Source organism: Zootoca vivipara, chromosome 16, assembly GCF_965207765.1.
Source record: "Zootoca vivipara chromosome 16, rZooViv2.hap1.1, whole genome shotgun sequence".
Lineage (NCBI taxonomy): Eukaryota > Metazoa > Chordata > Lepidosauria > Squamata > Lacertidae > Zootoca > Zootoca vivipara.
Genome location: NC_142599.1, coordinates 37,697,516 through 37,724,762, shown reverse-complemented (window position 1 = coordinate 37,724,762; position 27,247 = coordinate 37,697,516). Strand labels below are relative to the sequence as shown.

The 27,247-nt window shown below is 45.4% G+C and overlaps 2 protein-coding genes across 2 annotated transcripts; one reads left to right on the top strand and one right to left on the bottom strand.

The window, feature by feature from the left end:
* The first annotated feature begins 864 nt into the window (after positions 1–864).
* Positions 865–7,096, top strand: LOC118076265 (uncharacterized). Its single transcript, XM_088659878.1, has 6 exons — positions 865–928; positions 1,210–1,554; positions 2,156–2,467; positions 4,163–4,291; positions 5,262–5,308; positions 5,735–7,096. The coding sequence occupies exons 1-6, from the start codon at positions 892–894 to the stop codon at positions 5,840–5,842; spliced, it is 978 nt and encodes a 325-aa protein (XP_088516004.1). The 5' UTR covers positions 865–891; the 3' UTR covers positions 5,843–7,096.
* A 5,030-nt stretch (positions 7,097–12,126) lies between these two features.
* On the bottom strand, positions 12,127–22,503 carry LOC118076396 (immunoglobulin lambda-1 light chain-like). Its single transcript, XM_035099119.3, has 6 exons — positions 21,606–22,503; positions 19,740–20,063; positions 16,531–16,848; positions 13,285–13,383; positions 13,139–13,188; positions 12,127–12,323 (listed from the first exon to the last, which is right to left on the bottom strand). The coding sequence occupies exons 1-6, from the start codon at positions 21,646–21,648 to the stop codon at positions 12,291–12,293; spliced, it is 867 nt and encodes a 288-aa protein (XP_034955010.1). The 5' UTR covers positions 21,649–22,503; the 3' UTR covers positions 12,127–12,290.
* Between the last annotated feature and the right edge of the window lie 4,744 nt (positions 22,504–27,247).

Genomic DNA, 27,247 nt, shown 5'->3' with positions numbered 1-27,247 from the left:
ATGAACAAATTGGTACCCAGGAATGCCTAACTGTGCTTCAAGGCAGCCAGAAGCTGCTCCTTGTGGTTAGTTCCTCACCACGTCTAATGTCAGGGCTGGGCACAGAAGACCTATTGTTCCTTCAGATGCCTATTGTTGCCTCACCAGGCTCCTTCAGGAGGAAAATATCTTCATCTTCATTATCATCCAAGTTGAAACTTGTAGCACGATAAGGTACTATAAGAATCCCCAAGACAGAAGCAGAAATAAGCAAAGGCCTACCTGCAATTCGGCCTCATTATATTTCATGTACAAATCAAAACAACACACTTCAAAGGTACAGACCTCATGATAAATATTCAGTGACGAGATTTAATTTCTGTATCAACAATGCTCGCAAGAGTCTTTTGATTTCCCTTTGGCTATCTCCATACGATACCTAAAAAAAAAAAGCAGAAACAGAAAAACATGCTTATGAATAATAGAATGATAGACTTCTGGAGTTGGGATCCCAGTGGTCATCTAGCCCAACCCCCCTGCAATGCAGGAATCACAGCGAAGCTAATGAGGTTAATGTAATGTTATAATACTCCCAAGAACTGTTCCACATTTCCTTTCCCATTCCTTATTTGTATTCTTTCTTTTAGAAAGGCTTTCTATGATCTGTGCATCTAAATAATAAAATAATAATTAAAAAACTTTCATGGCCTTGCTAGTGCTTAAGAGGTCTCAAATACTGAGAAGTACATTTGGGGGCTGCCCAGGACTGATTCTTCCCCAGTCGGCTTCCTCAATGGTACCCATCAAGATATTGCAACGCCCACAAGGAGGTGGCTCCTCTGCAAGAAGCTGGCAGAAAGTTAGACCTTTCCACTGTGGGTTTTGAGCTTCTGGCTGCTGCGTCTTTCAACAATGCTGTGGGCCGCGTACATGGTTCTGTCCTCCACAGGTAACATTTCTTCTGCTCCTTTTACCCAACTCTTAACACTTAAAGCATAAGAAAGTAAGCGGGTTGTATATTTATGTTCTCAGAGAGTTCCTCCACACTCAGTTCAGGCAAAATACTTTCCACCTTCTCCTTCAGCATGTGTCTTATTTCCAGGGCTTCTGTTGCAGGACAGTGTAGGGATTCTCAAACAGCCTGATGTCTCCTTCAGTGTCTTCTTGCAGGAAAAGCCAGAGCGGGAAACGGCAACCATTAATGGTCCCTGTGGTCTTTCTCCTCCACAGTGTTTCCAGCCCACTTACAGCTCCTGCACCCGACCCGGCGGTTCCAGTTTGTGGATATTGGGGTGACGGCACAGATCTCGTGCACTTCTGTAGAAGATATTGACAACCATGCAGCATTATTCAGCTGGTACAAAAGAAGAGAACACGGAATGCCGATTTTAATCAAGAGTTGCCGTGATAAAAAACGCAAAGACAGATTTGCTTGCAAAGTTAGTCCTAACCATCGAAACGCCGTACTGGAGATCCTTAATGTGCAGAGTTCTGATTCTGGCCTATATCTCTGTGCCCAAAAAAATCCTCATGGCTTGCATTTCAGCAATGCAACATCTTCACTGATTGTTGGAGGTAAGAGATCAGGGCTGACTGAGCTTTGTTGCTGTGTGTTAAAGGCACCAGGGTCTGAATTCAGGCAAAGTCAAATAAGGGCCAGTTCTCAGGATCATCCCATATATTGCAGGCAATACGCTTGCCGAATTTTAGCTCCTGCTTTGATGTAAGGAGGTGGCATCGCCCCCCTGCCAGGCTGCAATCACATTGGGTGGATCGATAGTTTATTGAGTTCAGGAAGTTGATGTTGCCCTCCAGAGCAAGCAAGTTTTGAAATGTTCTTCCTCTCAAGGAAACTTTTCCCATGTTGCCTTGTGGCAAATAAAGCAAATAAAACCGATCATACAGCAACAGTGTTTTGTGTTGCGTAGGATCCTATGATGTAAGTCATGGGCCCCGCCAGCTAGCCTGCTCCCTAAAATATCACTGGTTTGTCCATTTCTATATACAGAAAGTGGTACCTTGGTTCTCAAACTTAACCCATTCCAGAAGTCTGTTCCAAAACCAAAGCGTTGACAAAGGACAGCTGGACATATAAAGGGCACCATTACCTTCGGTAGCTTAGGGCCTCCTCAAACCTAAATCCAGCCCTGTTCTCTTGCTTTGTTTTCCTCATCAGACAGTTATACTCCAAGCACCCAGGTGATGCTTTTGCAGCCCTCTAACCAAGACCCAGCTTCCCAGTTCAAGAACCAACTTGTTTGTGTGGTCCATGGCATGTCCAACTTAGTCCAAGTGTCCTGGGACGTCTCGGGAGGTCTCCAGCAAGAGGACCAGACCTTTTTGGTGAAAAACAGCCGTGGGTCGTTAACCTTCGTCCGTGTCCTTCACCTCCCCACGGAATCACAATACATTGGGAGAACCATCACCTGTGAAGTCAAGTTCAACTCTTCCAGCACCAGTGTGAAAAAAACTGCTGCGTTCAACGCAGGTGAGTGAATCTTTTCATCCTGCCATAAGAATATCAGCTGGCCTTTTTCACCAACGTCGCTTATGGAAGGTCTTCTTTCCATCGTCAATTTTAACTGGGGGAAAAACAACAACCCTACATTGATAATACCGCTGACTGCCCTGTTCTGCTTTAAGCGATGCCCAGAGTTTTACACAGATTGCTCAAGTACTCAAAGGCTCTTGAAGACCCATGCCCCAAAACACTTTCCTGACTGGTTAGTAATACACTGGGCTAGAGTCTGTGTGATTAGTGCTTGTATTTTTGTTGCTATTTTATTTCGCATATATTGTATTTTATTGCAGGACAATCTGAATTCCAAAAGATTCAAATTGTACGTGTCAAACTGTACATGCCAAAAAACCACCTGAAGGAAGCTCCGTGGACAATAGTTTGGTTGCTCCTGCATTAGTGAAAAGCAACATCCAGACTGAGTTATGTTAGGAGAAATTTGCTTTAAAGCAGTGCTGAATACTCATATGGGCTTTAAAGGAAAAAAATAATTGCAATCTGATGTGGAAATGTGGAGAACTGAACTTAAAAGACTGAAATTGCCATATTGTCAGTTGGGAGTTGTCACAATGCCTGTGCTCTCTGTTATAAGAATTCTAAGGTATCAAATACAGAATAAACATTCACAAATGCACACATATCTAAATATTTGAACCATGTGTCTGAAATATTACAGGAGAGCAATCCTGAGGCCATTTTGACTCTCCCAGTGACTTCAAATATTCCTCTGCAGGAAGGGAAGCAAATAGGGAAACCTCCCCATTGTCTTTTTGCTTGCAATTCCTGTCTTAAGGGCATATTTGTGTATGAATAGAGTGAGCCTGTGACCTGAATTCAGGAACTAACGTATTTACCGTCACAAAAGAATGGCCAGGCTACCCAGGCAATGCAATCAGTGACCATTATCACGTATCCTGGCAGACAGGATTTCTGCTGTAGACCGCTTCCTTCTGTGATGCACGTATGATGTTTTAGGGGTGGTGGTCTTGGGCTACAGGGTGGGCAATTTTAAAAGTCTATATAAGGGCTTCCACACCATTGTTCAGGGTTCTCCTCCCTCCTGCATGTGGTGAGTGGGGACCCTGTTGCAATAGTTCCTTGAATAAAGATCAGGCTTACTAGCTGCTTTGCTTCTCAATATACTCTGGTTGGCCTCTGTTATTTTCTCCTACCGATAGGGAACCTTGGAAGGACGCTATACGGGCTCTGGAATACCCCATAAGGGGAAAGGAGGCAGCCGGAGGCAGCATGCCTCTGAATAACACCAGTTGCTGGGAATCACAAGTAGGGCAAGTGCTCTTGTGCTTGGGTTCTGCTTTTGGACTTCCATCAAGGATCTAGTTGGCCACTTTGAGAACAGGAGGCTGGACTAGGTGGGCCTGATTCTGCTCCGAGGCTATTCTTAGGTTCTTAGGGTGCCTCCAGGTCCAGGGGCAGTCTATCTGGATTCCAAGGTTCTTAGGGGCATTTGGCCACTGTGGGAACAGAATGATGGACTACGCTGAGCCACTGGCCTGCTGGATCAGGCCAGGCTTTCCATATGTCCTTCTCTACTCTTTTGCCAACAACAGCCGTTTCTGAGTAAGCAAATCTTCTCTCTCTCTCTCTCTCTCTCTCTCTCTCTCTCTCTCTCTCTCTCTCTCTCTCTCTCTCTCCTTTTTAAAGCTTCCTTGACAGATGGTGACGAAAAGTGCCTAACCCACAAAGTGTCCTTGGCGATCGTAGGAGGATTGGCATCCCTGCTAATCATCTTCCTGAGTTTCCTTTGGGTCCGATTTGGCCTTTCCAGGCTAGGTAATATGGGGGAACGCACTCCGGGCCAGAGGGGGAATAATATGAACAACATCCCCTATTCAAGTAGGTAGCCAGGTTGGTCTGCCGTAGTCAAAATAAATTAAAACAATTCTTTAAAAAGACTCTTCTTAAAAACCTAAAAACTCTCTTAAAAGAATCAACTCTTCAAAAAAGTTATATGATCTAAGAAAGTCTTTAAAAGAATCCTTCTAAAAGAATTTAAAAATTATAAAGTCGCACCTTAGAGACCAACTGAGTTGTTTTCGGTATAAGCCTTTGTTCGTGTGCATGCACACTTCTTCAGATACTCTGAAAACATATCCCCTGTGTCAGTTTCTCCTTATGCAGAGGGTAAAAATAAATTTCTTCGCCTGAAGTGGGCAAGGCAGCCTGTGATTCCCCCTGAATTATTTTATATTTTAGTTAGCAAGATTTGTACATATTGCTTAATGAGCAAAAAAGGGTTTTACACAAACGTTAAAAACAAGTAGACATACAAATTGAACAAAAAAAAATACAGTATAGGCAGAATCAGCCGTTTTCCTCATCACAAAACATTGGACCAAGTCCTACTCAGAGTAGTCCCATTGAAATCAACAAACCTGATAGAAAAATGCATATATCGGTGATAGAAAACATACAGAGATGCATTAGGATGGGGAGATTCCTTGCAAAGACGTAAAAGGGGCGCCCCCCAAAGTGTTTACTAGGGGAAATTTGCACTAAAATGCTGATGAATCTTCATGGGTTTTTTTAATACATAATTTTTTTAAAATGCCAATTGCTGCAGAAATGTGGAGAACTGACTTTAACATTGGAAAAATGAGGGACTTGGAGAGTGGAAATTTACAGATTTGCACATCAGGCTCAAATATGGGACGCAGAAGGACGTGGGCAGCCCTCTTATTTCTGGATTGTTGCTTTTCCTATGTGTCTTATTATTCTTTTCTTTTCTTTTTTGCTCCCCAAGGTTCCCACACCAAGATCTCCAAGCCTCCACCTTCAGGGACAACAGAGGTAGGAACTCTTTTAAATATATATACATATATAGGTTTTGAGATGCTCTAGATTTTAAGACGTACACAGTTTCAGGTGTGTGCAATCTGGGCACACATCTGATAGGAATGAGGTATAAAACCAGCTCAGTTTGCATGCTATCAAATCCACCTGTTTTGAATCCTTTGAAATGTTGCACTCATCCGAATTTTGCATTGCACTCCTCCATCCAAACAACAGTCACAAAAATGAATATATTAGAGAGAGGTGTGCCTAAAAATGAACAAATCTGTGAACGTAATGTACAAAAATACACTATATACTTGCAAAAAGCATGTGCACGAGTCTTGTCCGCATGAAGTCTGGATCCTTCTCAAATGGGATATAAAGGTGTTGAGTTTAAGCCATCAACCAACTAACAGTCCTCTCCTCCAAATTTCTTAAAAGGATGGGATTTGCTACGCCCAACTGGACTTTCAAGCAAAGACCCAAGATGAGAGGAAGAGAAGACTAGGAGTGCAAGGGAAGAAATCCAAAATTTTGAAGGACCTTTGAGAAGCATCGGTTGTTAGACTCCGGTTTGGAAGGTTTTAAAAAACTTTTTATTTAATGGATTTGTTGCCTCAATTGTGCAAAACGTTAGTTGCTAGACTCCGATTTGAGAATGCGGTGTTTTCTTTCCACCTTAATCGTGAAAGGCTACATTGCTTGCGACAAAAAGCATTTGTGGTCTCTAACTCTGAGCCACTTCTGCTGCGCGTTTGTGACTTATTCACACCAGATAAGGGAATTGTACATGTGGGGGCAGGGAGGTTGGTCAAGGCATTTCAACCATTCTGAGTCAGCGGGAGGTAAGACAAGTTTTGCATCAAACAAATAGCACAAGAGATGGAAGAGGAGAGTCGGGTTTGGTTAGATGGGGGAATCGCCAGCTTTCAGAATCTGACTGCTTACTCCCGATCAAGGTGGAACCCATTGTAGAGTTGCCAACTCCTCGCCGTGCAAGGCTCCTCTGCCTTAAGCAGCATAGCGAGAAGCAGAAATCCCATTGTGGATGCATTGCTGATGGATGCATCCAAGGTCAGCGTCTGCCTTCTCCTTGCCCTGGAGCCTTGCAAGGGAAATAGTTGATGTCCCTGGATGCAGGAGAAAATGTAGTCTTTAGCTGGCCTGGTGTAAAAGCGAGCAGGATTGGTGAGCATGCAGCAGACTGGCAAAAGAGGGGACTTCGGCATGTACAGCTGTACCTGCAACAGATGCTCATTCTGGCATCATCCTGACACATGCAATGGCATTTTTTTGAGGGTTGGTGGAAAGAGATCTGCCACTCCCCATGGCAAGCCCTGTAACCAAGTGGGTGGAAAACAATAAACCTTCCAAATTGCTCAGCAGTCTATTTCTTTACCAGTTTCGCAGTATTTATAGGCTGACCTTCACAGGGCAGCTCCTATCAAGAAATAAAATCGCTTAAAACAGATTGGAAAAATGAGAAACGGACAGAAATCAAAATGACTGATCAGGCCACCCCCAGTCAACAAGACAAGGGTGGTTCCCCCCCCCCTGCATTCAACATTGCCTGCAGTTTTATAGATTGGAGGTTATTTGCTGCTTTTGGTATTCATCTTGATTGCCTGCTGATTATAACTTATTTTTTATTAAAGATTTTATATTACAAAGTAGACTAGTAAACAAAAGAATACATAACAGAACAATGCATAAAGTTATTATTCAATTCGAAAGTTCTATATATCGCAGAATATAAACCATGTTTTTATGTTACAAAAATAAACGTTTTTATAAACAATATTATATCCCTCGTTATTGGTCTTTGTCTTTTCGCACACATATATTAACTGGAACTCAGCTTCAAGTAGACGCCATTGCCATTCTAAGAGAACAAGGGAGAAGTTCGTGGTGAGCTCTGGCACCTCATTTTGTAGAAAAATAGCACTATTAATTACCATTATTATTACATTAATACCCCCTCTTTCCTTCAAGAGCTCCAAGGTGGTGTACACCATCGTTCTTCTCCCTCACAACAACCCTGTGAGGTAGGGCTAGATTGAGAGCAAGTGGCTGGCTCTCAAAATCACACCCAGTGAGCTTCATGGCCATGTGGGATGACTTGAACCCTGGTCTCTCCCAGATTAGGGAGCAGAGTAACATAAAAAGAGTGTGCTGGATCAGGCCAGTGGCCCATCTATTCCAGCATCTATTCCACCCAGGTGGCAGAGGTTTAGCTGAACTAACTGTCCTGCTGGCATCAACGTAAAGTCACCACCATGCTAGATCCTTTGGCTGGGCTTGTTCATGGAAGCACAGAGAAAAGAAAGCAGAAACACAGTGTTCTAGGTGGCTCTTTGTGATCCAGCTCTGGGCGACGCTGACCGCAGGGACGTCATGGGTCCCTGCTTACGAGCCTCGGTTAGAGGCGCCTTCGGTGTTGTTGTTGTTTTTTAAAAAAGCCAAGCGTCGGCTCGAGTCAATCTTTCTGCTCTTTTGGTTTTCTGCCCGTGTTGGTTTTGACACCCCCGAGCCAGTGTTCTTCACTTGCAAAAACAATAAAAACAGGAAGCTTCTGCAAAAGCTTTGGCCTGGCCCCTCTTTGTAGCTGCGACACTTCAGGTGTGAGAAGAATCGCCGCTCTCGCCTCGCGTCTGGCAGCCAGGCCTGGCAAGGCTCCTGATGGCCCGGCATTGTAAGCACAATGAGCAAATAAATTCAGCTGGGTGTCCTGAGAGAAAAGCTGAAAGGCAGAGCAGGGCAGGAAAGACCCCTGGGGGTTATGGATAAGAGGAAACTGCCCTTTTGGTTTCACTCTGGCTGGATCTAGACCAGGCTTCCTCAAACTCGGCCCTCCAGATGTTTTGAGACTACAATTCCCATCATCCCTGACCACTGGTCCTGCTAGCTAGGGATGATGGGAGTTGTAGTCCCAAAACATCTGGAGGGCCAAGTTTGAGGAAGCCTGATCTAGACACATCGAAGAAGCGATTAAGTTAAACGGGTTGCAGACTTCGTATGAGAAATCGGGTTGGCAAAAATGGGACTCCACAGTGCCATCTGGTGTCACAGTGTTATAATGCACTAGCTGGCCCTGCACACGTTGCTGTGTGTTAGTCTGTGAAATGGAGGGTAACAGCCCCCCCTCCAGATCCCCCTGAGCCTCAGAGTCCCCCTGAGTCGAGGCAAGATACTGTGGAGAGGGCAGGTTTCATCCCTGTGTCTTCCCCCACCCTGTTCTGACCCATTACGTATCCCTGCCCCCTATTCGTCCCCCCATCCCCACCCCAGGCAGGCCCCTACCTCCACTTGGCAATGTTGGGTCTTGTTGCTGGAAAAGGCCTGTTTTCAGTTGGTTTGGTCTTCAACACCTCTGCCGGATGGATGGATGTGAGTGGTGGATCTCGTGGTGGAGGCGGGGTTTGAGGGTGTGGTGTAGATTTCCCAGGAAGGGAGGGGGTATACTGTGGGAGGGAATCCACTTGAGGGCGCTGTTTTACTTTGTTGAAAAAGAGGTTTGTACCTGCAGAGGTGTGAGATTTGAGGGATTTTTTTTTCTAACAACGCTCGGGGAGTGGCCTGGATCGTTGTGTCAAAATTTCAGGATGATTGGTCAAGCGGTTATGGAGAAAAGTGGATCCCGCACTTTCACGATTTTTACATTTTTATATATATAGATAATTAGCTGACCCGGCCACGCGTTGCTGTGGTTCTTTCCTGTGATCCCTCCACCCTGTCCCGATCCATGACATATCCTGCCCCTCCTCCCTCCCTCCCGGTCCATCCCTGTGTTTCGGTAGGATACCCATCCCTCTGTTGTCCCTGGGGAGTGTTGGCCCCTCCCCCCGGTATCTTCCAACATTGGCCCCCACCCTTGGAGAAGGAACTGTCAGTTTCTGGGTTCCATTTCCCAGTATTTACTTTTGTCTGAGCCCTCTGTTGTCCCCTCCCCCCTGTATCTCCATACATTGGCCCCTGCGCACGCATCGTGAACATTTCTATATATTTATATTAAGGATCGGGGGTGATGATGCGCCCTGGGATCCAGAGAACTACTTTAAAAATCCCGACTTGGGGGGGGTGGTCAAATAGTGAAGCCCCACAGCCCCGTAAGCAACAGACAGACCCAGACAGAAGGAGGGGGGTCATATGGGCCACTTGGCACGGGCCTCCGAATCCAAAGGGGGCCTCGGTCAGCATATTCACAATCAGTTAAATGAAAAAAGTAACAAAAGGGTTTAAAACAGGGCCAGCATTATCTGCCTGGCCCGGGCCTCTGTCTGGCCCTGCAAGGGCCTGGCAACAGAAGGCGCATTCTGAAGCACCTGAGTTGTTCAGTGCCATAAAAAACCCAGGAAGTGGCAAGGGGAGAGGTAGGGGATTGTAAATCGAGGGGGGGGGAATTGGCCACTGCAGATATCTGAGGACTTAAACTGGGGAGAGAAAGTGCATGGTTGTTTGTTTTAAAAAGATGCAAAGGCTTGCAATCAGTCGTAGTATATAAAGCCTAGGTTAAAAGTGGCACGACTGCCCTTACTTAAAATGGCCTCCAGAGCCTCGCATGTGACACAACGGCCACTAAATTATAAAGCGAAAAACCCTCGCTGTGCCCCCAAGTGCGTGTTAGGAGAAATGATGAACGACTGCCTAATGCTGCCAGGCGTTTATTAATGCAGCCGCCAGGAGAGGCTTTGGGCCTGGGCTTTGGGGGTGGAATGGCTGTTTTGGTGGTTGTTGGACAGTTGCTCCCCCCACCCTACGTCAGCCCATGAACTATTTGGGCCCCTCCTCCCCCCACCTCCCACCCAGGGCTCCATTCGGGATAGTATTTAAAGGGCTGTAGAGCTGAGGCCTAGTCTGTAAAATGGAGCCGAGGCCTAGTCTTTAGGCTGTAAAGTAGAGGTGAGGCCTTGGCTTGGGCTAGTATTTAAATGTGACCCGAGGCCTCCGCCCTGTCTCTCCATTCCTTGGCCCTGGCCTGACTCTGTGGGTTGTCTGGTAATGGCCGCCTTGGTGGTTTCAGTTGCTTGGTTGATGACATCATTATTTTGTGGGTGTGGCGTAGGCTCCACGGGGAGGGAGGGGGTGTAGCGGGAGGAGCTGAGGGAATAACGCCACTTGAGGGCGCTGTTTGACTTGGTGGAAAGCCAGGTTTATATCTGCCCAGGTGTGAGATTTGAGGGATTTTCTTTTCCAACAACGCTCAGGGAGTGGCCTGGATCGTTGTGTCAAAATTTCAGGATGATCGGTCAAGCGGTTATGGAGAAAAGTGGAACACGCACTTTCACGATTTTTACATTTTTATATAGAGAGATATACAATGCATATTGTTATAAGAATTTAAGGTCTCAAATATATAAGTTAAATGCACAAGGCAAACATGTACACAAATACATAAACCACATGTCTGAAACTCTACAGGAGGACAGTCCTGAAACCATTTTGACTCCCAAGCTGACCAAGTGTTTCTCTGCAAGGAGGGAGGAGGTGAAAGAAACCTTCCCATTGTCTCAGGAATTAAGTAATTACCATCTCAAAGGAAGGGCAATCAGATAAGGCATTATCGGATCACCTGGTAGACAGGAAAAACAACAACATTCAATTTTCTGTTGTACACCGCCTTTTCTGTGATGTAGGTATGATGTATCTGGGAGGTGGTCTTGGGCTACACCCCTTCTGTGATCTATGTATGAGGTTTCTGGGGGTGGTCTTGGACTCCAGGGTGGGCAATTTAAAATGTCTATATTTGTTGTTGTTTAGTCGTTTAGTCGTGTCCGACTCTTCGTGACCCCATGGACCATAGCACGCCAGGCACTCCTGTCTTGAAAATGTCTATATAAGGGCAGGCAAACCTTTGGTCTGGGTCCTCCTCCGCTCTCCTGTGTGTGAGGGGAGCACCCTGTTGCAACAGCCTTAATAAAGATCAGGCTTACTAGCTGCTTTGCTTCTCAATATTCTCTGGTTGGTCTCTGTTATTTTCTCCTACTGATGGAGAACCTACAAAGGACTCTATAAGGGCTCTTGTGTACCCCATAAGGGAATAAGGGAAGATTTTGTTTACAACAATATAAAGCACCCTTTCTTTGCCAAGGTAGCTGAGTCCTGTGCTCGCTTTGGCTGCACATATACTAAAATTGGAACGATACGGAGAAGATTAGCAATGTAGCTGAGTTCTCTGTTTCTTGTTTTCCCAGTCATAAAGTCGGGTTTCCACATTTCCACATCAATAAGTTGTAATAAATTTTCTCATGAAATAAATAAATGGAAGGAGGCAGGCGGACTCCTTGGAGGCCCTGTGAAGCATCTTGCTTTGGCTGGCCCCGCCTGGCGGCCGGCTGGCCCCGCCCCTGGGCACAGTTGCGCACGCTACTCCAGGTGTCCGATCGGCTTGCTCTGCTGCTGATGGAGCAGGTAAAGCAGCGTTTCTCAAACTTACTGTTGCACTACAACTCCCATCATCCATGACTGCTGAGTCCTGCTAGCTAAGGATGATGGCAGTTGTAGTCCAACAGCAAGTCTGAGAAACACTGAACAGTTGTAGGGGAGATATCAGGGTTCTCCAGAGGGAGGGCAATGGCAAAGGGTTGCAAGGGGTTGAACTAGACGACCCTTGGGGTCCCTTCCAACTCTACAGTTCTATGATTCTCAGAAGCCGAGTCAGACCATTGGTTCATATAGCTCCATATTGCCCACACGGGCTAGCAGCAGCTCGGGGTGTGTGTGTCTCTGCTTGGAGATGCCATTGGGGATTGAACCTGGGGCCTTTTGCATGTGAAGCAGGTGCTCAACCTCTGAACCACAATGCATGAGGATATTCTTGAGAATGAGGACATTCATAGAGGAAACGTCAAGTTTAATACAAGCATCAACATTCAGCAAGTGGGGAGGAAAATATATTAAACTTCTGACATTTGATTGTCTTCCTTCTGTCTCTCCTTCTAATAAACCATGCTTTTTTAAAAAATCACTTGACTGTATTGATTGGTTTGAGCCAGACTTTTCATTTCTTGCAACGGACTTCTGCATAATCAGTCTAGAACGGGAAATGGAAAAGGTAGAGGCCACTTAGTGATTTTTTATTTTCTACATTTGTAAAATCACACCGACCCCACACCACCCCCCCACTGCCTTTCTTGGACCAATTTAACATTTTGATTTTTTTAAAAAGCGATCTTGTTTTCCTGTAGTTATTAGTCATTTTCACCTCGTGAGCCACCTTACACACTTTCCATTGGAAAGGCAACTCTACAAAGTTATGGCTACTGAAAAGTAATGCATTTTTTTTTAAAGGAGCATTTTCACTAGATCAAAAATGGAGTTTTTAAATTCAGGGTTAAATTACAGTCGTTAACAGTCATTAACAGTCATCTACAGGTTCACCACTCCTATCAGCCAATCACCCATTCCCACCACCCTTCTGAGTAATACCCCCACCCTCTGACTATACATAAGGGTCCGGTGACTTCTGTTTCAGTGTATCTGAAGAAGTGTGCATGCACACGAAAGCTTATAACCAGAACAAACTTAGTTGGTCTCTAAGGTGCTACTGGAAGGATTTTTTTATTTTCTTTAAATTCAGGGTGTTAGCCCTAAAATATTTTTCTTTTCCCAGTCGCCCAATAGTAATTTATGACATTTAAAGGTCCAAAATAAAATAAAATAAAATAGGACTATGCAGGCAATTAAGAGAACATCCTTTCACAATGTCTCCTTTCAACTTCTTTTTATGGTTTTTGTCGTATGGTTCTAAAGTTTTATCGCTATAAACCGCTTTGACATATTCTTTATGACACAGCGGAGTACAGATATTTTTATAAATCAATCAATAAAAACTTCAGTATGATTTACCTGTGGGATCTCCCTCATGGGCAGTTGATTTGCTGGCGCATCTGCATTCCCTGAAAAGAGAAAAGGGACAACAAGAAGAAAAGTTAACCAGAGGGAAACCTGAGGAGCAGATCCGTGTGACGCTGTACATCCCCTAAATGCATTACCTCCAGATCGACATTTTCTGCAGAGCAGAACCAAAGCGGGAATCAGCAGAAGGATGACTAAACAGGGTATCCCAACCAGTAATATGTTCCTGCAGTCTTCTGCATGAGGAGAGGTGGAAGAGAAAGGAAGAAAAAGGTGGTCAGTGACTATGGAGGCTGGTGGATCAGTCATGGACAGAAGGGAGAGCAAGTAAATCTAAGGAACTCTCTCCCACAGGAGGCAGGGAAGGCCACCAACTTGGAGCACTTTAAAAGGGGAGTCATTTTGGGCTCACAGCTGTCCATGGAGGCACAGGTCAATTCTGTGTCTAGGGCAGCTGTCTACCAGCTCCATCTGGTACACAGGATGAGACCCCCCCTGCCCGCAAACTGTCTCACCAGAGTGGTGCATGCTCTGGTTATCTCCAGCTTGGGCTACTGCAAAGCGCTCTAAGTGGGGCTACCTTTGAAGGTGACTTGGGAACCACAACTAATCCAGAATCCGGCCACCAGATTTGGTGACTGGGAGTGGCCGCCAAGACCATATAACACTGGTCCTGAAAGACCTACATTGGCTCCCGGTACGTTTCCGAGCACAATTCAAAGTGTTGGTGCTGACCTTGAAAGCCCTAAACGGCCTCAGTCCAGTATACCTGAAGGAGCATCTCCACCCCCATCGTTCAGCCCAGACAGTGAGGTCCAGCTCCAAGGCCCTTCTGGCAGTTCCCTCACTGCAAGCAATGAGGTTACAGGGAACCAGGCAGAAGGCCTTCTCGGTAGTAATGCCCACCCTGAGGGAACGCCCTCCCATCAGATGTCAAGGAAATAAACAACTATCTGACTTTTAGAAGACATCTGAAGGCAGCCCTGTTCAGGGAAGTTTTTAATGCCTGACATTTTTTAATTTTTTTATATATGTTTGGAGCCACCCAGAGTGACTGGGAAAACACAGCTAGATGGGCGGGGTATAAATAATAAGTTGTTGTTGTTGTTGTTGTTACAGGTAGGTAGCCGTGTTGGTTTGACGTAGTCGAAACAAAATTTAAAAAATCCTTCCAGTAGCACCTTAGAGACCAACTAAGTTTGTCATTGGTATGAGCTTTCGTGTGCATGCACACTTCTTCAGGTATCTAGTTAGTCTTCAGGTATCTTAGTTGGTCTCTAAGGTGTTGTTGTTGTTTTGTTATAAAAGAGGACTAGGCAAATGCACGGAGGAGAGGGCTATTGATGGCTACTAGCCACAGTGGCTATGCTCTGTCTGCCCAGTTGGAGGCAGTAATGCTTCTGGGTACCAGTTGCTGGAAACCACAGGAGGGGAGAGTTGCTCTTGTGCTCAGCTCCTGACTACTGGTTGCCCCTGTGACAACAGGATGCTGGACTAGATGGGCCCCCTTTGGCCTGAGGCAGGAGGCTCTTCTTATGATCTTAAGGAGCTGAGGGCCAGAGGCGTAGCAAGGTCAGGTGGTACCCGGTCACCCCCCACATTGCAATTTTTGGGAAGGTTGCCCAGAGTTGTTGAGCTTTTTTAAGGGTACCATAAAGTTGTTGACTTTTTAGGGAGGGTTGGCCGCGAAACAGATATGCCCACCGATCACATAAAACCGCCCACCAGGAATGTGAGCGCCGTACCACGGGGGGGGGGGGCGGTGCCAAGCTGTTCGCCGGACATATTTGCGGATTTTCATGACGACAACCGTGCCAATTCTGAAAATATGCCCGCTGGGGGTGCGAGCGCCACCACACTGATCTGCCCCATGGGGGGATTTTGCCACCCCGCCTCGGCATAACACCCAGGGTGGACCGCATCCCCCGCACCCCCCTTGCGACACCCCTCCTGAGGGCATCTTGTTCAATCCCCAGGCATGGCTGGAAAAGGCTCATATCTGGTACCCTGGGGAGAACCACTAGCAGCGTGGTCCGTATACTGAGCTATAGGAATTTGTGTTGAACTGTTTTGGAAGCTGGGATAGCTCAGGTGGGAGAGTATGAGGCTCCTCATCTCAGGGCTGTGGGTTCGAGCCCCACATCAGGCGAAACATTCCTTGCATTGCAGGGGGCTGGACTTGATGACCCTCGAGGTCCCTTCCAATTCTACAATTCTATGCTAATGCCATCTTGGTACCCAAGATAACCCTGCAATTAGTTAATTTTTTTTAAAAAAAAAAAATCCTTCCTGTAGCACCTTAGAGACCAACTAGGTTTGTCATAGGTATGAGCTTTTGTGTGCATGCACACTTCTTCAGATACAACTGCAATTACAGTGGTACCTCTACTTATGAATAACTCTACTTACGAATGTTTCTACTTACGAATGGAGCTCCGTCTGCCATCTTGGATGCGGTTTAGATAGGATTTTTTCTACTTACAAATTTTTAGATAGGGTTGCTTCGACTTACGAATTTTTTCTCCCAATGCATTCCTATGGGATTTGACTTACAATTGTTTTCGACTTACGAATGTGCGTTCAGGACGCATTAAATTCGTAAGTAGAGGTACCACTGTAGTTGTTAGTTGCTGCAGTGACAAGCTCACAAATGTTTATATCCACTTGCTTTGATATAAGCTAATTGGCTAGCTTTGAAGGTCTCCTTTTCCAGGAGCCTGGCATACTGGGCTCGGATCCCTACCTGCAATGTTTGGGTATTTGCCCCCTGTGCAATTGTGGTCAGGTGGCTGGTGTATGTTGCTTTGCTGTGGATGCGCTATTTGCTTGGGCGTGGGCAAGCCATCTCCTTGCTACAGAATCCGTCCTGTGTCTGCAAAGTCCTGGAGAACTGGCAGGCTGGCATTAGAACAGGTCAGTCTAATGACTTTAGCAACCTTCTTTGGGAATCCTGAACCCCACAACTCCCACGAGCCCTCTGCTGGTGCTGACAGGATCCCAATGGACTAATTCGGTACAAGGCAGGTTCCCGTGTTCTTGTCAAAATCAGAACCATGAGGACTAGAATCTTGATCAACTCAGTAGGTTAGCTGGGTTATAGACTCTGGAATTAAGGGTTCTGCAAGACCGCCATCTTTTGATGGGCAGTTACTTCCTTCAAAATGGGGCAAGCCAGCCACCTTGGGTTCAGAGACTCTGCTAGTAAGCCTGGGCCCTCCTAGTAAGCCTGCTTAGTGGGGGCCCAGACTTCTGCAACACCCCAATAAAATCATGTCCTGATGGCCCCACAGGAAATGTCTGTGCCCTTCCAAAATCTCACCACATAGGGAAATGTGGTCCATGGAAAAGCTACAAGCTGAACCAGCTATTTGGTTACAAGGTACCTTTGGTTGTAGATGTTGCGTTCGAAGGGACCACCGCACTGATGTTTCTCCTCTCCTGGTCTGAACAGGAATAACCCATCCCTTGCCTCCATCTCTCTGGAGGAATCAGCTTCAGACTCCAAATGGTGAAGGTTCCTTCCCCATCGATCATGTCGCCATCCTTCTGGTCCTGAGAGGTTTCCCCACCAATATCCCAGGAGAAAGTATCCTCATCAGGGTTTGTGTCACTCAGGAGGCAGAGGAGGGGAACGTGGTGGGAGAGCTCAGTGTCTTCTGCAGCGGAAGGAGCAAGGAGGGAAAGTCTTGACCCAGAAGTTCCTAGGAGAGAAAGAGAATCGCTCATCAGATCTTTATATTTATCTTCATTCCTCTCGTAGGTTTCATGGGGGTAACATGGCTCCTCAACAAACTAGACCCAATAAACAGCCATCCCAACGACCGTTGCAGTAGTTAAGAGTGTTGGACTAGGGCCTGGAAGAGACCTGCGTTCAAATCCCCATTCAGGAAGCTCGCTTGGGGCCAGCCAGTCTCTCAGCCGAGCCTACCTCACAGGGTTGTTGTGGGGATCAGTGAGGCGCAGCTGAACCAAGTGCAATACCTGGAGCTGTTTGGAGAAAAAAGTGGGCTGTAAATGCAATACTAAATAAATAAAGCAAATGCTACAGACCCTAATTTAAATCTAAGCCATAGTTGCTTAAGCCTAGCCCTACCAATATCTCTTAGAAGCACAGTTGTACCTTGGTTTTTGAACAGCTTAGTTCTCGAACATTTTGGCTCCCGAACACCGCAAACCCGGAAGTGACTGCTCCGGTTTTCAAACATTCTTTTGGAACCCAAACGTCCGATGGGGATTCCGCGGCTTCCGATTGGCTGCAGGAGCTTCCTCCAGCCAATTAGAAGCCACACTTTGGTTTCCGAACGTGTTGGAAGTGGAACGGACGTCCAGAACGGATTCTGTTCGACTTCCAAGGTACGACTGTATTAGTATTACCGGTAACAGTAATATTAATACATTTATTTCTTGCCCTGCACCAGCAGGTCCCAGAATGGAGATAACAATTTGCTAGAGTGAGGCATCAGGTGGCAGATATGGGGGGGGGCAACCCCCTCCCTGCCATCCCCTCACCCCATCTCCTAAGGCTGACTGCCTTGCTCACCCTGCACACAGGGGGACAGGACGTTCCAGGTCCGGGGCTTAAATGAAATCCCAGTTGTCAACCCAGTTGGATTTTGTATGTGGAAGGAGAAGGTGTCATCTTGTTTTCTTGCCTCAGGTGGCCATGAAAGCAGGAGAAATGAGAACGGGAACATCACACTGGCTCCTAGTGGTTTCAGACCAGATTCCCTTCAGGATCTATTTCAGAGGCCCTGTTGAGATGTCCACCTGCAACAGCAATTGTGGGCGGCCCCCACAACTGTGGAAGTCAGCTCCAACTGAGACCAGGCACAGGCCCCCCTCTCTCATAAATTTTAAGCAGGCCCGAAAGACTTATCTGGTTTTTTTACTGGGCTGTGGGGGCTAAACAGGACTTTCAAACCAGATGCTGTGTTTATAAGGAGTTATTTCCTTTCGATTTATTTCACAACATGTCCCGTTCCAGTGCCACACGTTTGTGTGGTTCTGCGGAGATAGAGGTCAGTAGAAAAAGCCCCTCATAAAGTCAAGCACAGACACTTTCGAGAGAGGAAACCGGTCACAATGAAGACGGTCTGTTGAAAGGAAGTTGAAAGGGAGAGTCACTTAAGATAAGATCGCTACTGGCTGCTCAGCAGCTGATAACAAAAAATAAAATCAAATAAACACTCCACAGATCAAGAAAGCATAAATTTTCTGCAGCTGTTTAGAATGTTCGGGAAACCCAGGCATATGGCGACCCATTTTGGAAGAGGGTTTTGTTTTGCTGAAGTTTTTAAAAAGATTGCTCTGGTTTTAAAGCTCAACTACTTTGCGAAAGGAAAGGTCAACAACTCTTGTGTCCGGATTTTCACTTCCTGAAATATGGCAACCTTCTTCATCCTCCACCCAGCAAGAGGTGTCATCGCAGTTCAATGACACATTTCATTGAAAAGCATTTAAAGCAGGGGTGGAGCAAACACAGTGAGGGGTGTTGACCTGAAGGGGGCAGGACATGACTGATGTGGGAACATGGCCTGTGGGGGGGGGGTCTCCCCAAGCCCTGAGAGTGAGGACCCCAGAGGCCACATTCTCACACCCCGAGCCTGACATTTCCCATCCCTGCCAGAGGAGATGCCAGCGTGGTTAACCAGCAGCGTCAAGGAAAAGGCAAAAAAGGCAAGAGAGCTTCTTTAAAGAAGTGGAAGCTTCATCCAGACATGGATTGGAGCAGGGTGGAGAGAGACCCACAAAGCAAAATTAACAGGATATAAGGTTTGGGGAGCAGATTGTTTAACAGATTGTTGTTGTTGTTGTTGTTTAGTCGTTTAGTCGTGTCCGACTCTTCGTGACCCCATGGACCATAGCACGCCAGGCACTCCTGTCTTGGTTTAACAGATTAGGACAAACAAATGAAAATGTCTTTAAATATATCTGCGGCAGGAAACCAGGCAGGCAGGCAGGTGTGGCAGATAACAAAGCTGTGAAAGGATTAACTAAAAGGTGTTGGGGGGGATTGCAGAGGAACTCAATTAATCCGTTGGTCTTCACTTGAGGGGATATTGGGCAGATATTTGTGTGCTGTTGTTTGAAACTTGCTAGGGACAAGTTTCCAACTTGCCCCTAGCAAGTTTGCACCTAGGGACAGCAGGTGGCACTGTGAGTTACACCAGAGAGCCTAGGGCTTGCCGATCAGAAGGTCGGTGGTTTGAATCCCTGCGACGGGGTGAGCTCCCATTGCTCGGTCCCGGCTCCTGCCAACCTAGCAGTTCGAAAGCATGTCAAAGTGCAAGCAGATAAATAGGTACCGCTACAGCGGGAAGGTAAAGGGCGTTTCCGTGTGTAAACGGCGTTTCCGTGTGCTGCTCTGGTTTGCCAGAAGCGGCTTTGTCATGCTGGCCACATGACCTGGAAGCTGTACGCCGGCTCCCTCGGCCAATAACGCGAGATGAGCGCCGCAACCCCAGAGTTGGTCACGACTGGACCTAATGGTCAGGGGTCCCTTTACCTTTAGGGGCCTATGGCAGGTTTGCAAGTGGACTGGGTGTATATTAAATAAACAACAAGCGTATTTGACATCTGCTGAGCCACTCACCTAAGACGATCAGCCTCATCCCACTCAGGAAGGTGAAATCCTGAGCAATAGCTGTAACACAGTAATACACCCCGGAATCACTTTTCTGGACGTTGTGTCTGGTCAGGTTTACTTGACTTGAGGTTTTTGCTCCTGGTTTTTGAAGAGGGGCATAAATCTCTCCAACCTTATGCAACCCCCCTTCATGTTCTTCTTTGTACCAGCTCACTATGGCCACATAAGTTCCTTTTGGAATGTTGCAGCTGATGTTGACAGTGGCGCCAGGAGATGCTGAGATGTTTACCAGCGTCGGTGGGATTTCGGTGTTCCCCCATGACCCAGCAGCTGCAACAGGGAAGCAAAGGGTTGGTCCTATTTGGTTTGTCCCACTAAACAGAAAACCAAGATGACCACCCCCTGACTATGAAACATTTCTTTTGAAATAGGGTGCATATGACCAGCCTGTTTGCTGCTGCCCCCTTTACCTGCCCCTGTCTGGATTGTCACTTGATGAGGGGTAAAATACAGAAGGATTGCTAAACCTCAAGAAAAGGATGCACACACAAAAATGGATTTCTGTCAGACGTGTTGAATTTTTCAACTTCCAAAAATGAGGGGTGCTGAAAAGTTGTAACATAAAGCAGTTTATGTGCTTCTTCTTCAAACGTAGCCTTACAAAGCTAAATGTTGTCTGGTCACAATAATAATGGCAGATTTGGATTCCCCCCACACCAAAACATAGTTTTAAAACCCCTCACTGAAGAAATTTGCAAAAATTAAGTTCTAAAATGAGATGCCCTGCGAGTGTCACCTAGCATCACAAATTTTACATTAAACAATTAGCAACTAATCCCAAGCAGATTTCTTGTGGGGAGCAATTGCCCTTCCAAACAAATGTGCTAAAGAAACTTTATATACTGAGAGCTGCAAAAAGAAAACCAACCTCCTTTTTGCTCCTTTGGGAAGGAGACATGTCAATCAAGTTCCTAAACCAGGTTCCAAATAAGAAACCTGGCTTCAAATATTTATTCAGTGAGATAACTATACTTTATTGATTCCCAAAACTGAATCAGCAGATTGTACTATATAGCATTAAATATGTGTTTCTTTTTGCCAAGTTAAAAGAAATGGCATTATGAAATATAAGATACACTCATCGTTTAATTGAAGTGCACCTTGCTATTTGTCAAGACTGCTGAAGATTTGGGATGGGAGAGAAGTTTGTTCATTTTTCATCTTAATGGGAACCAACCTAATTTGTCCTTCCTGAAAACATAAGCAGATTGAAACACAGCATTCCTACAAAATTCACATTACTCTGAATATTTCAGTGTAGTTCTCCAACCCAAAAGTGTGCAGCTATTAGTGAAAACAATGTGAAAACAAAGATACATTATGTTACGGGGAATTGCTTGCAAAAATGCACATATTTTGCAAAATTGTTCACAAATATGCATGTGTTATACAAAGAGGTATATATTATGGGAAATGCTTGTGAAAATGGATAAATATTCCAATACAGCCTTTTAACAAACATTTGCAAATTGATGCAGAGATATAGTGGAAAGCAGGTTTTTTGGGGAGGGGATGACAAACTGAAAGAAGGCAAAACCGAATGGTTTGTCCATTGCTGGTGAAGACAGGTACTGTAATAATTTTACTCACGTTTTTATTTTTTAAAAAAATTCTGTGCAAAATGCACAATCCGTGCACACTACCATCCTATAAATATCTACTCAGAAATAAGTCTCACTGTGTTCAATGCTGCTTACTCCCTAAGAAGTGATCTTAGGACTGCAGTCTTCAAAGCAGAACCAATATATAAAATCCATCGAAACCTCATCTCACCACGAATGGTGAAACTGATCAGGTTCCAGAAATACTTACCGCGTAGAAAAAGTAGCATGATCCCAAGAAAAGATACAAACATTTCCTGGTTCTGCGCAGTCCTTCGTTGGGCGAGGGCGAAACGTCGTGACTGTGTGAGGAATTCTGTGGGAGCGAAGCCGGTGGAATCCAGAGAAGGTTGTTGGAATAGGGTGCTAGGTTGCTTTCCTCCTCGACCACGGAAGCAGGAAGATGTGGACTAAGCACTCTGCTCTCCCGTGCAGCAAACCCAAACCTTCCCCCAATTTTTAGCAAAAAAAAATTATTTATGAAATAGAAAACTCTTTGGTGCTCCAAAATACCTGCCAATCTGTGCTGCAGAGGCAACCCAAATCTGCGTAATAAAAGGCCGGCTTTTAACGGCAGATCTTCAGATATGCATGGGATAAAACCTGATAGCTAAGCTCTGGGATTCAAAACTGTACCAGGGGCATCAAAACTGAGCTGCAGTCCTGCTATAGGTTCGGCGTCTCAAATAATTCAGGTTCAGTGGTTGGTTCTGTTGAATTCAGGTGGTTGATTCCCCCTTGGTGTCTGCCTGGGAAGCCCCTCCTCAGTGACCTTTCTCAAAGGCTCCATCCCCACCTTGAACCGCCCACAGGGAGGTGTTCCTTTGCAAAAAGCTGGGGCCACACGACCAGACCTCTTCCTTGAAGCTGCAGATCAGATGCAGGTTGGGGGTCAGGGTGTGTGTGCTTTCAGTGGTGGGGGTGGGAGCTACAGCGAGGATGGGTCCAGATGCACAATCATTCATCAGAAGCAACAAAGAGAATATACACAGCCGAGAGAGTTTGCAAGAGGATGGTACATTTCTGAGAAAGTGGTAGTTGTTTTTTACCTCTTTGGAAATTAAAACGTTTGAGATTTTCTAGACGATGCATACCATAATTTCATACCATATATCTTGAATTTCTTTTTACATTTCATATATTATTTGCTTCATAGGTTCTTATTTCACTTATGTGCATTGTTGTTGTTAATAATAATAATAATAATAATAATAATACTTTTTATTATTTGTATGCCGGCCATCTGACTGGGTTGCCTAAGTACATTACTTAAAAGGTGGAATTGCTATTAGAAGTAGTGTTTACCTTTTAATCTGGAATTAGTAATGTACCAATTGGTAACGTACCCTCCCACCAAATGTCAAAGAAATAAACAGCTATATGACATTTAGAAGACACCCTGTTTAGGGAAGTTTTTAATGATTGATTTTTTAATGTATTTTTAATCTTTTGTTGGAAGTCGCCCAGAGCGGCTGGGGAAACCCTGCCAGATGGGTGGGGTATAAATAATTAATTATTATTATTATTATTATTAAACTATTGGTTCTTTTCTGTTGGGATATATAAATTGCTTAGCGGTTTATGTTGAAATATGAAGAAACATATAAGTTGAATTAAGGGAGTAAATAAAAGAAAAGTGGAGGATTGTATTTATTTCATTTCTACTAAGCTTTCATAGCCTGGCTTTCTGAGCACAGGATAGCTAACAACAAAAATAAATACGTAAAACAGCCATACAAAATCGAAACAGAATTGTGTAAAATCACAAAAATGTTGTTGTTCTTGCTGTTGTTTTCATTGTGGCAATAATACCCACCCAGAAAGCCCAAACAGATAAAACAGTCTCTAAGTACCACTGAAGTTTCACCTCTCAGTGTTCTCTTCTTCATGCCCTCCTCTGCACACCTTCCAGCTTGTCAACATCCTTCTTAAATTGTGGCACCCAGAACTGGACACAGTATTCCAGGTGTGGTCTGACCAAGGCAGGATAGAGTGGTACTATTACATCCCTTGATCTGGACACTAGACTTCTGTTGATGCAGTCTAGAATAGCATTTGCTTTTTTTGCTGCTGCATCATACTATTAAATACCGTTAAACTCCCTCAACCGTTCCTCACAGGGCTTGGTTCCAAACCCCTATGTCGTGATCTTTAACTGCCACTTTGACTACAGTATTCTGTTATGTTCGCTTTGTGCGTACAGTATTCCCAGATTCACTTCCATTCAGGTCCCAAATTAAAGGCAAAGTTATCCCATTTCCATTTCCTGCAACAGTTTGCGAACCAAAACACAGACATTTTCTGCCGTTCACACTTCTCTGAATTTCGCAGTGCAAAATTCTCTCACCAAGCAACACGTACAAAAATGCAAATGTAAAGTTTGCATAAAAGCACATATAGTCGTGAAAATAATGTTAATGATGCATTATATCAGGAAGAAACAGCTTTGCAAAGATGGGGATATTCTGCAGAACTGTGTACAAAACAAGTAGGAGAAATTTGCACCCAAATGCTGATTAATTTGCAATGACCTTTTAAAAATAAGATAAAATTGCAAACTGATTTGGGAATGTGGAGAACTGGACATGTGGGTCCTGCTTTTAGGCTTCCCCTTGGGGCATCTGGTTGGCCATTGTGAGAACAGGATGCTGAGCTAGACGGGGTCCCCTTTGGCCTGATCCAGCACCCAGGCTCTTCTGATGTTCCTATGGAGCCTCCAGGCCCAGAGACAGTCTATCTGGATTCCTAGGTTCTTTGGGGCATTTGACCCCTGTCAGGGCCGGATTTAGGTTTGATGAGGCCCTAAGCTACTGAAGGTAATGGGGCCCCTTCTATGTCCAGCTGTCCTTTGTCAACAACAAAATGTCGCTGTTTTTTGTGTTGAATATATGCTATATGGCAGGGACACCCAACTCCCAAGAGACTGCGATCTACTCCCAGGAAAAGAAAATGGCAGTGATCTACCCATTTTTTGGGGGGGGGACAGGTCAAAGTTGTTGAGCTTTTTAGGGGGGCAGGTAAATGTTATTTGCCTATTGGGGGGGGGGCAAAATTGCAGTCCTAATCGGCAATGCTGAAAAACGCTCACAAAAAAGCAGAGCCGGACAGCGATAACTCCATCTTCCGTTTTAGCGATCCTGCGCAAATGAATGACACAGTGAGGGGGTGGGGCCGGAAATGAACAAATGATCGACCAATATCACCCAGGGATCGACCTGTCGATCGTGGCCAGCCGGTTGCACATCCCTGCTAGATGGTCATTTATGGACCTAATAGGTATCTAAAGCCATTTGTACATAACAAATAGGAGCCTATACAACACAAAACACTGTTGCTGTGTGTAGGTTTTATTTTATTTGTTTTTTTATCTTATATTTTGGAAAAGTACACCCAGTTATTTTTCCTTTAATTTTTTGGGGGGCCCTAAGCTATAGCTTGTTCAGTTTATACGTAAATCTGCCACTGGCCCCTGTGAGAAAAGGGTGCTCGACTAGATGGACGCCCTTTGACCTTATTATGTTAAACTTAAGATCGGCAAAACTAGAACCTGAGTGAACCTGAAACTGAGATATCCCCCCATCCTTATCATTCGCTCCGAGAATGAGCCCAAGATAAATGCTGTTTCTCTTCCCGACAGCAGTATGTACCAGCTGGTGACGCATACGGACACCACTAAACGCGGAAACATTATCGTTCTTACAAAAGACAGCAAAGAATTTATGTTGTGAACCACCCTGAGATCTACGGGTGTAGGGCGGTATGCAAATGTATTAAATAATAAAAAAATAAAGAAACCAGCAGAGAAGGGGAGAGAAAAGCAGTCTTTGGTATCTCTTCACCCTAGACATTTCCACCCTGAACTAAGAACCTGAACCTGGCTGCTTCTTTCCTCCTCCCTCCCAATCCATTTTTTTATTTGGGGTCGTGTACAGTATTTTTAGGGACCCAGGTGACGCTGTGGGTTAAACCACAGAGCCTCTTGGGGTTGCTGATCAGAAGGTCGGCGGTTCGAATCCCTGTGACGGGGTGAGCTCCCGTTGCTTGGTCCCAGCTCCTGCCAACCTAGCAGTTCGAAAGCACGTCAAAATGCAAGTAGATAAATAGGAACCGCTACAGCGGGAAGGTAAACGGCGTTTCTGTGCAATGCTCTGGTTCACCAGAAGCGGCTTTGTCATGCTGGCCACATGACCTGGAAGCTGTACACCGGCTCCCTCGGCCAATATTGCGAGATGAGTGCTGCAACTCCAGAGTCGGTCACGACTGGACCTAATGGTCAGGGGTCCCTTTACCTTTACCTTACAGTATTTTTAACTTCTAAGCCTGAAGGTCAAGACTTGTGTGTGTGTGTGTGTGTGTGTGTGTGTGTGTGTGTGTGTGCATGTGATTTGCAAGCCATTCTCTGAACCCTTTTTGGCTGAAAGGAGACATTAAAAAAAGAGAGCTTTAGATTTTAAAAAAATGAAAAATCCACTCCTTTACTCTTCAGAGAGCCTGCTAAATGTTATTTCAGAAGGCAAGGTGGGGTTATGGGTTGCTATTGGGGTTGGGCTGGGATCTGGGGGCATTTCTGACGCAAGTCTATGCACCTCCAAACCTGAGCTGGCTTAAGTTGTATTATTGTGGCTCTCACACATACAGAAGAAGGAAACCGCACAAAGATAGAGGCAGCTTTGGTCAAGATATTTATACTTTTCTGAGCAATAGTGGAAAAAGAAACCCCGAATGGTTTGCACTGAACAAATAAACAAAAGCTAAGATGGAGAAGAATGAGGTTTCCGTTGCCTACTTCCAAAATCTCCCCACTTCTTCCCAAGCCCTGCATTTGCTTACAGAAGAAGGGACGCAGACAGGAGTTGCCAACTTTTCCTCTTGGCAAGGCTCCTCTGCCTTGAACAGCTGCGTGAGAAGCAGAAACCAAACAGTGGGTACTTTGCGCAACACCATACCTGAGGTTATTTTTCAAATGTATTTTTATTAAAGATTTCTTAGTTTACAAAAAAACAAAACAAAACCAACCTGCATTGTCTCTTTTTTCGGGTTGTTTTTCCTGCAGAGCAGTTTCATTTGTTGTGAGACATTAGCGTTGCATGCAGTGTTAGGTTGGGAAGAAAAGAGGGGGAAAGAGGGGGGGGAATGGTAAGTGGAGTGGGGTGGGGTGGGGTGGGTGGCAATGCTTCTCTATTCTTCTACTTAGTGTATGTGTGGGGTTTTGTGTTAGTGTCACTTGTGTGGGTTCCCTTACTACTCACTTGTTATATTTTCTTGGTGGTGAGAGAGGTTGGGGGTGGCCTTAGGGTGTGGTTCTGAGGTTACTTTCCCCCCTTCTGCTTCTCTGCTCGCCCTGAAGCTGTTCAGGGTGCAGGAGCCTTGCGAGGGAAAAAGTTGGCGCCTCCACCTGCGGAAGGGAAAGTTGGCCTTTGGCCACTGGATTGTGTGCCTCTAATCATAGGCAGGGAACCTAAGGCCCCGGGGCCAGATCCGGCCCATGGATGGTCCGGGAATCAGTGTGTTTTTACATGAGTAGAATGCGTCCTTTTATTTAAAATGCATCTCTGGGTTATTTGTGGGGCATAGGAATTCATTCATCCCCCCCCAAAAAAATAGTCCGGCCCCCCACAAGGTCTGAAGGACAGTGGACCAGCCCCCTGCTGAAAAAGTTTGCTGACCCCTGGACTCTAACTGCAGAAGCATAGCCTCCAACATTAATCTGATGAAAACAGGGACGTCCTCCATTCAATAATGATAATTTTACTATTTATACCCCCCACATCTTACTGGGTTGCCCCAGCCACTCTGGACAGATTCCAACATATATAAAAACAGGATAAACCCATATTTATTTATTTATTAAAA

Bases quoted from the DNA above. Each gene is read 5' to 3' on its own strand.
- LOC118076396 (XM_035099119.3), bottom strand. From the start codon at position 21,648: ATGTTTGTATCTTTTCTTGGGATCATGCTACTTTTTCTACGCG. The intron at 20,064-21,605 runs GTAAGTATTTCT...TCCCTGTTGCAG, and splicing joins CATGCTACTTTTTCTACGCG to CTGCTGGGTCATGGGGGAAC. The intron at 16,849-19,739 runs GTGAGTGGCTCA...TTTCTCTCCTAG, and splicing joins GATGAGGCTGATCGTCTTAG to GAACTTCTGGGTCAAGACTT.
- LOC118076265 (XM_088659878.1), top strand. From the start codon at position 892: ATGCTGTGGGCCGCGTACATGGTTCTGTCCTCCACAG. The intron at 1,555-2,155 runs GTAAGAGATCAG...TTTCCTCATCAG, and splicing joins ATCTTCACTGATTGTTGGAG to ACAGTTATACTCCAAGCACC. The intron at 5,309-5,734 runs GTAGGAACTCTT...ATTTCTTAAAAG, and splicing joins CACCTTCAGGGACAACAGAG to GATGGGATTTGCTACGCCCA.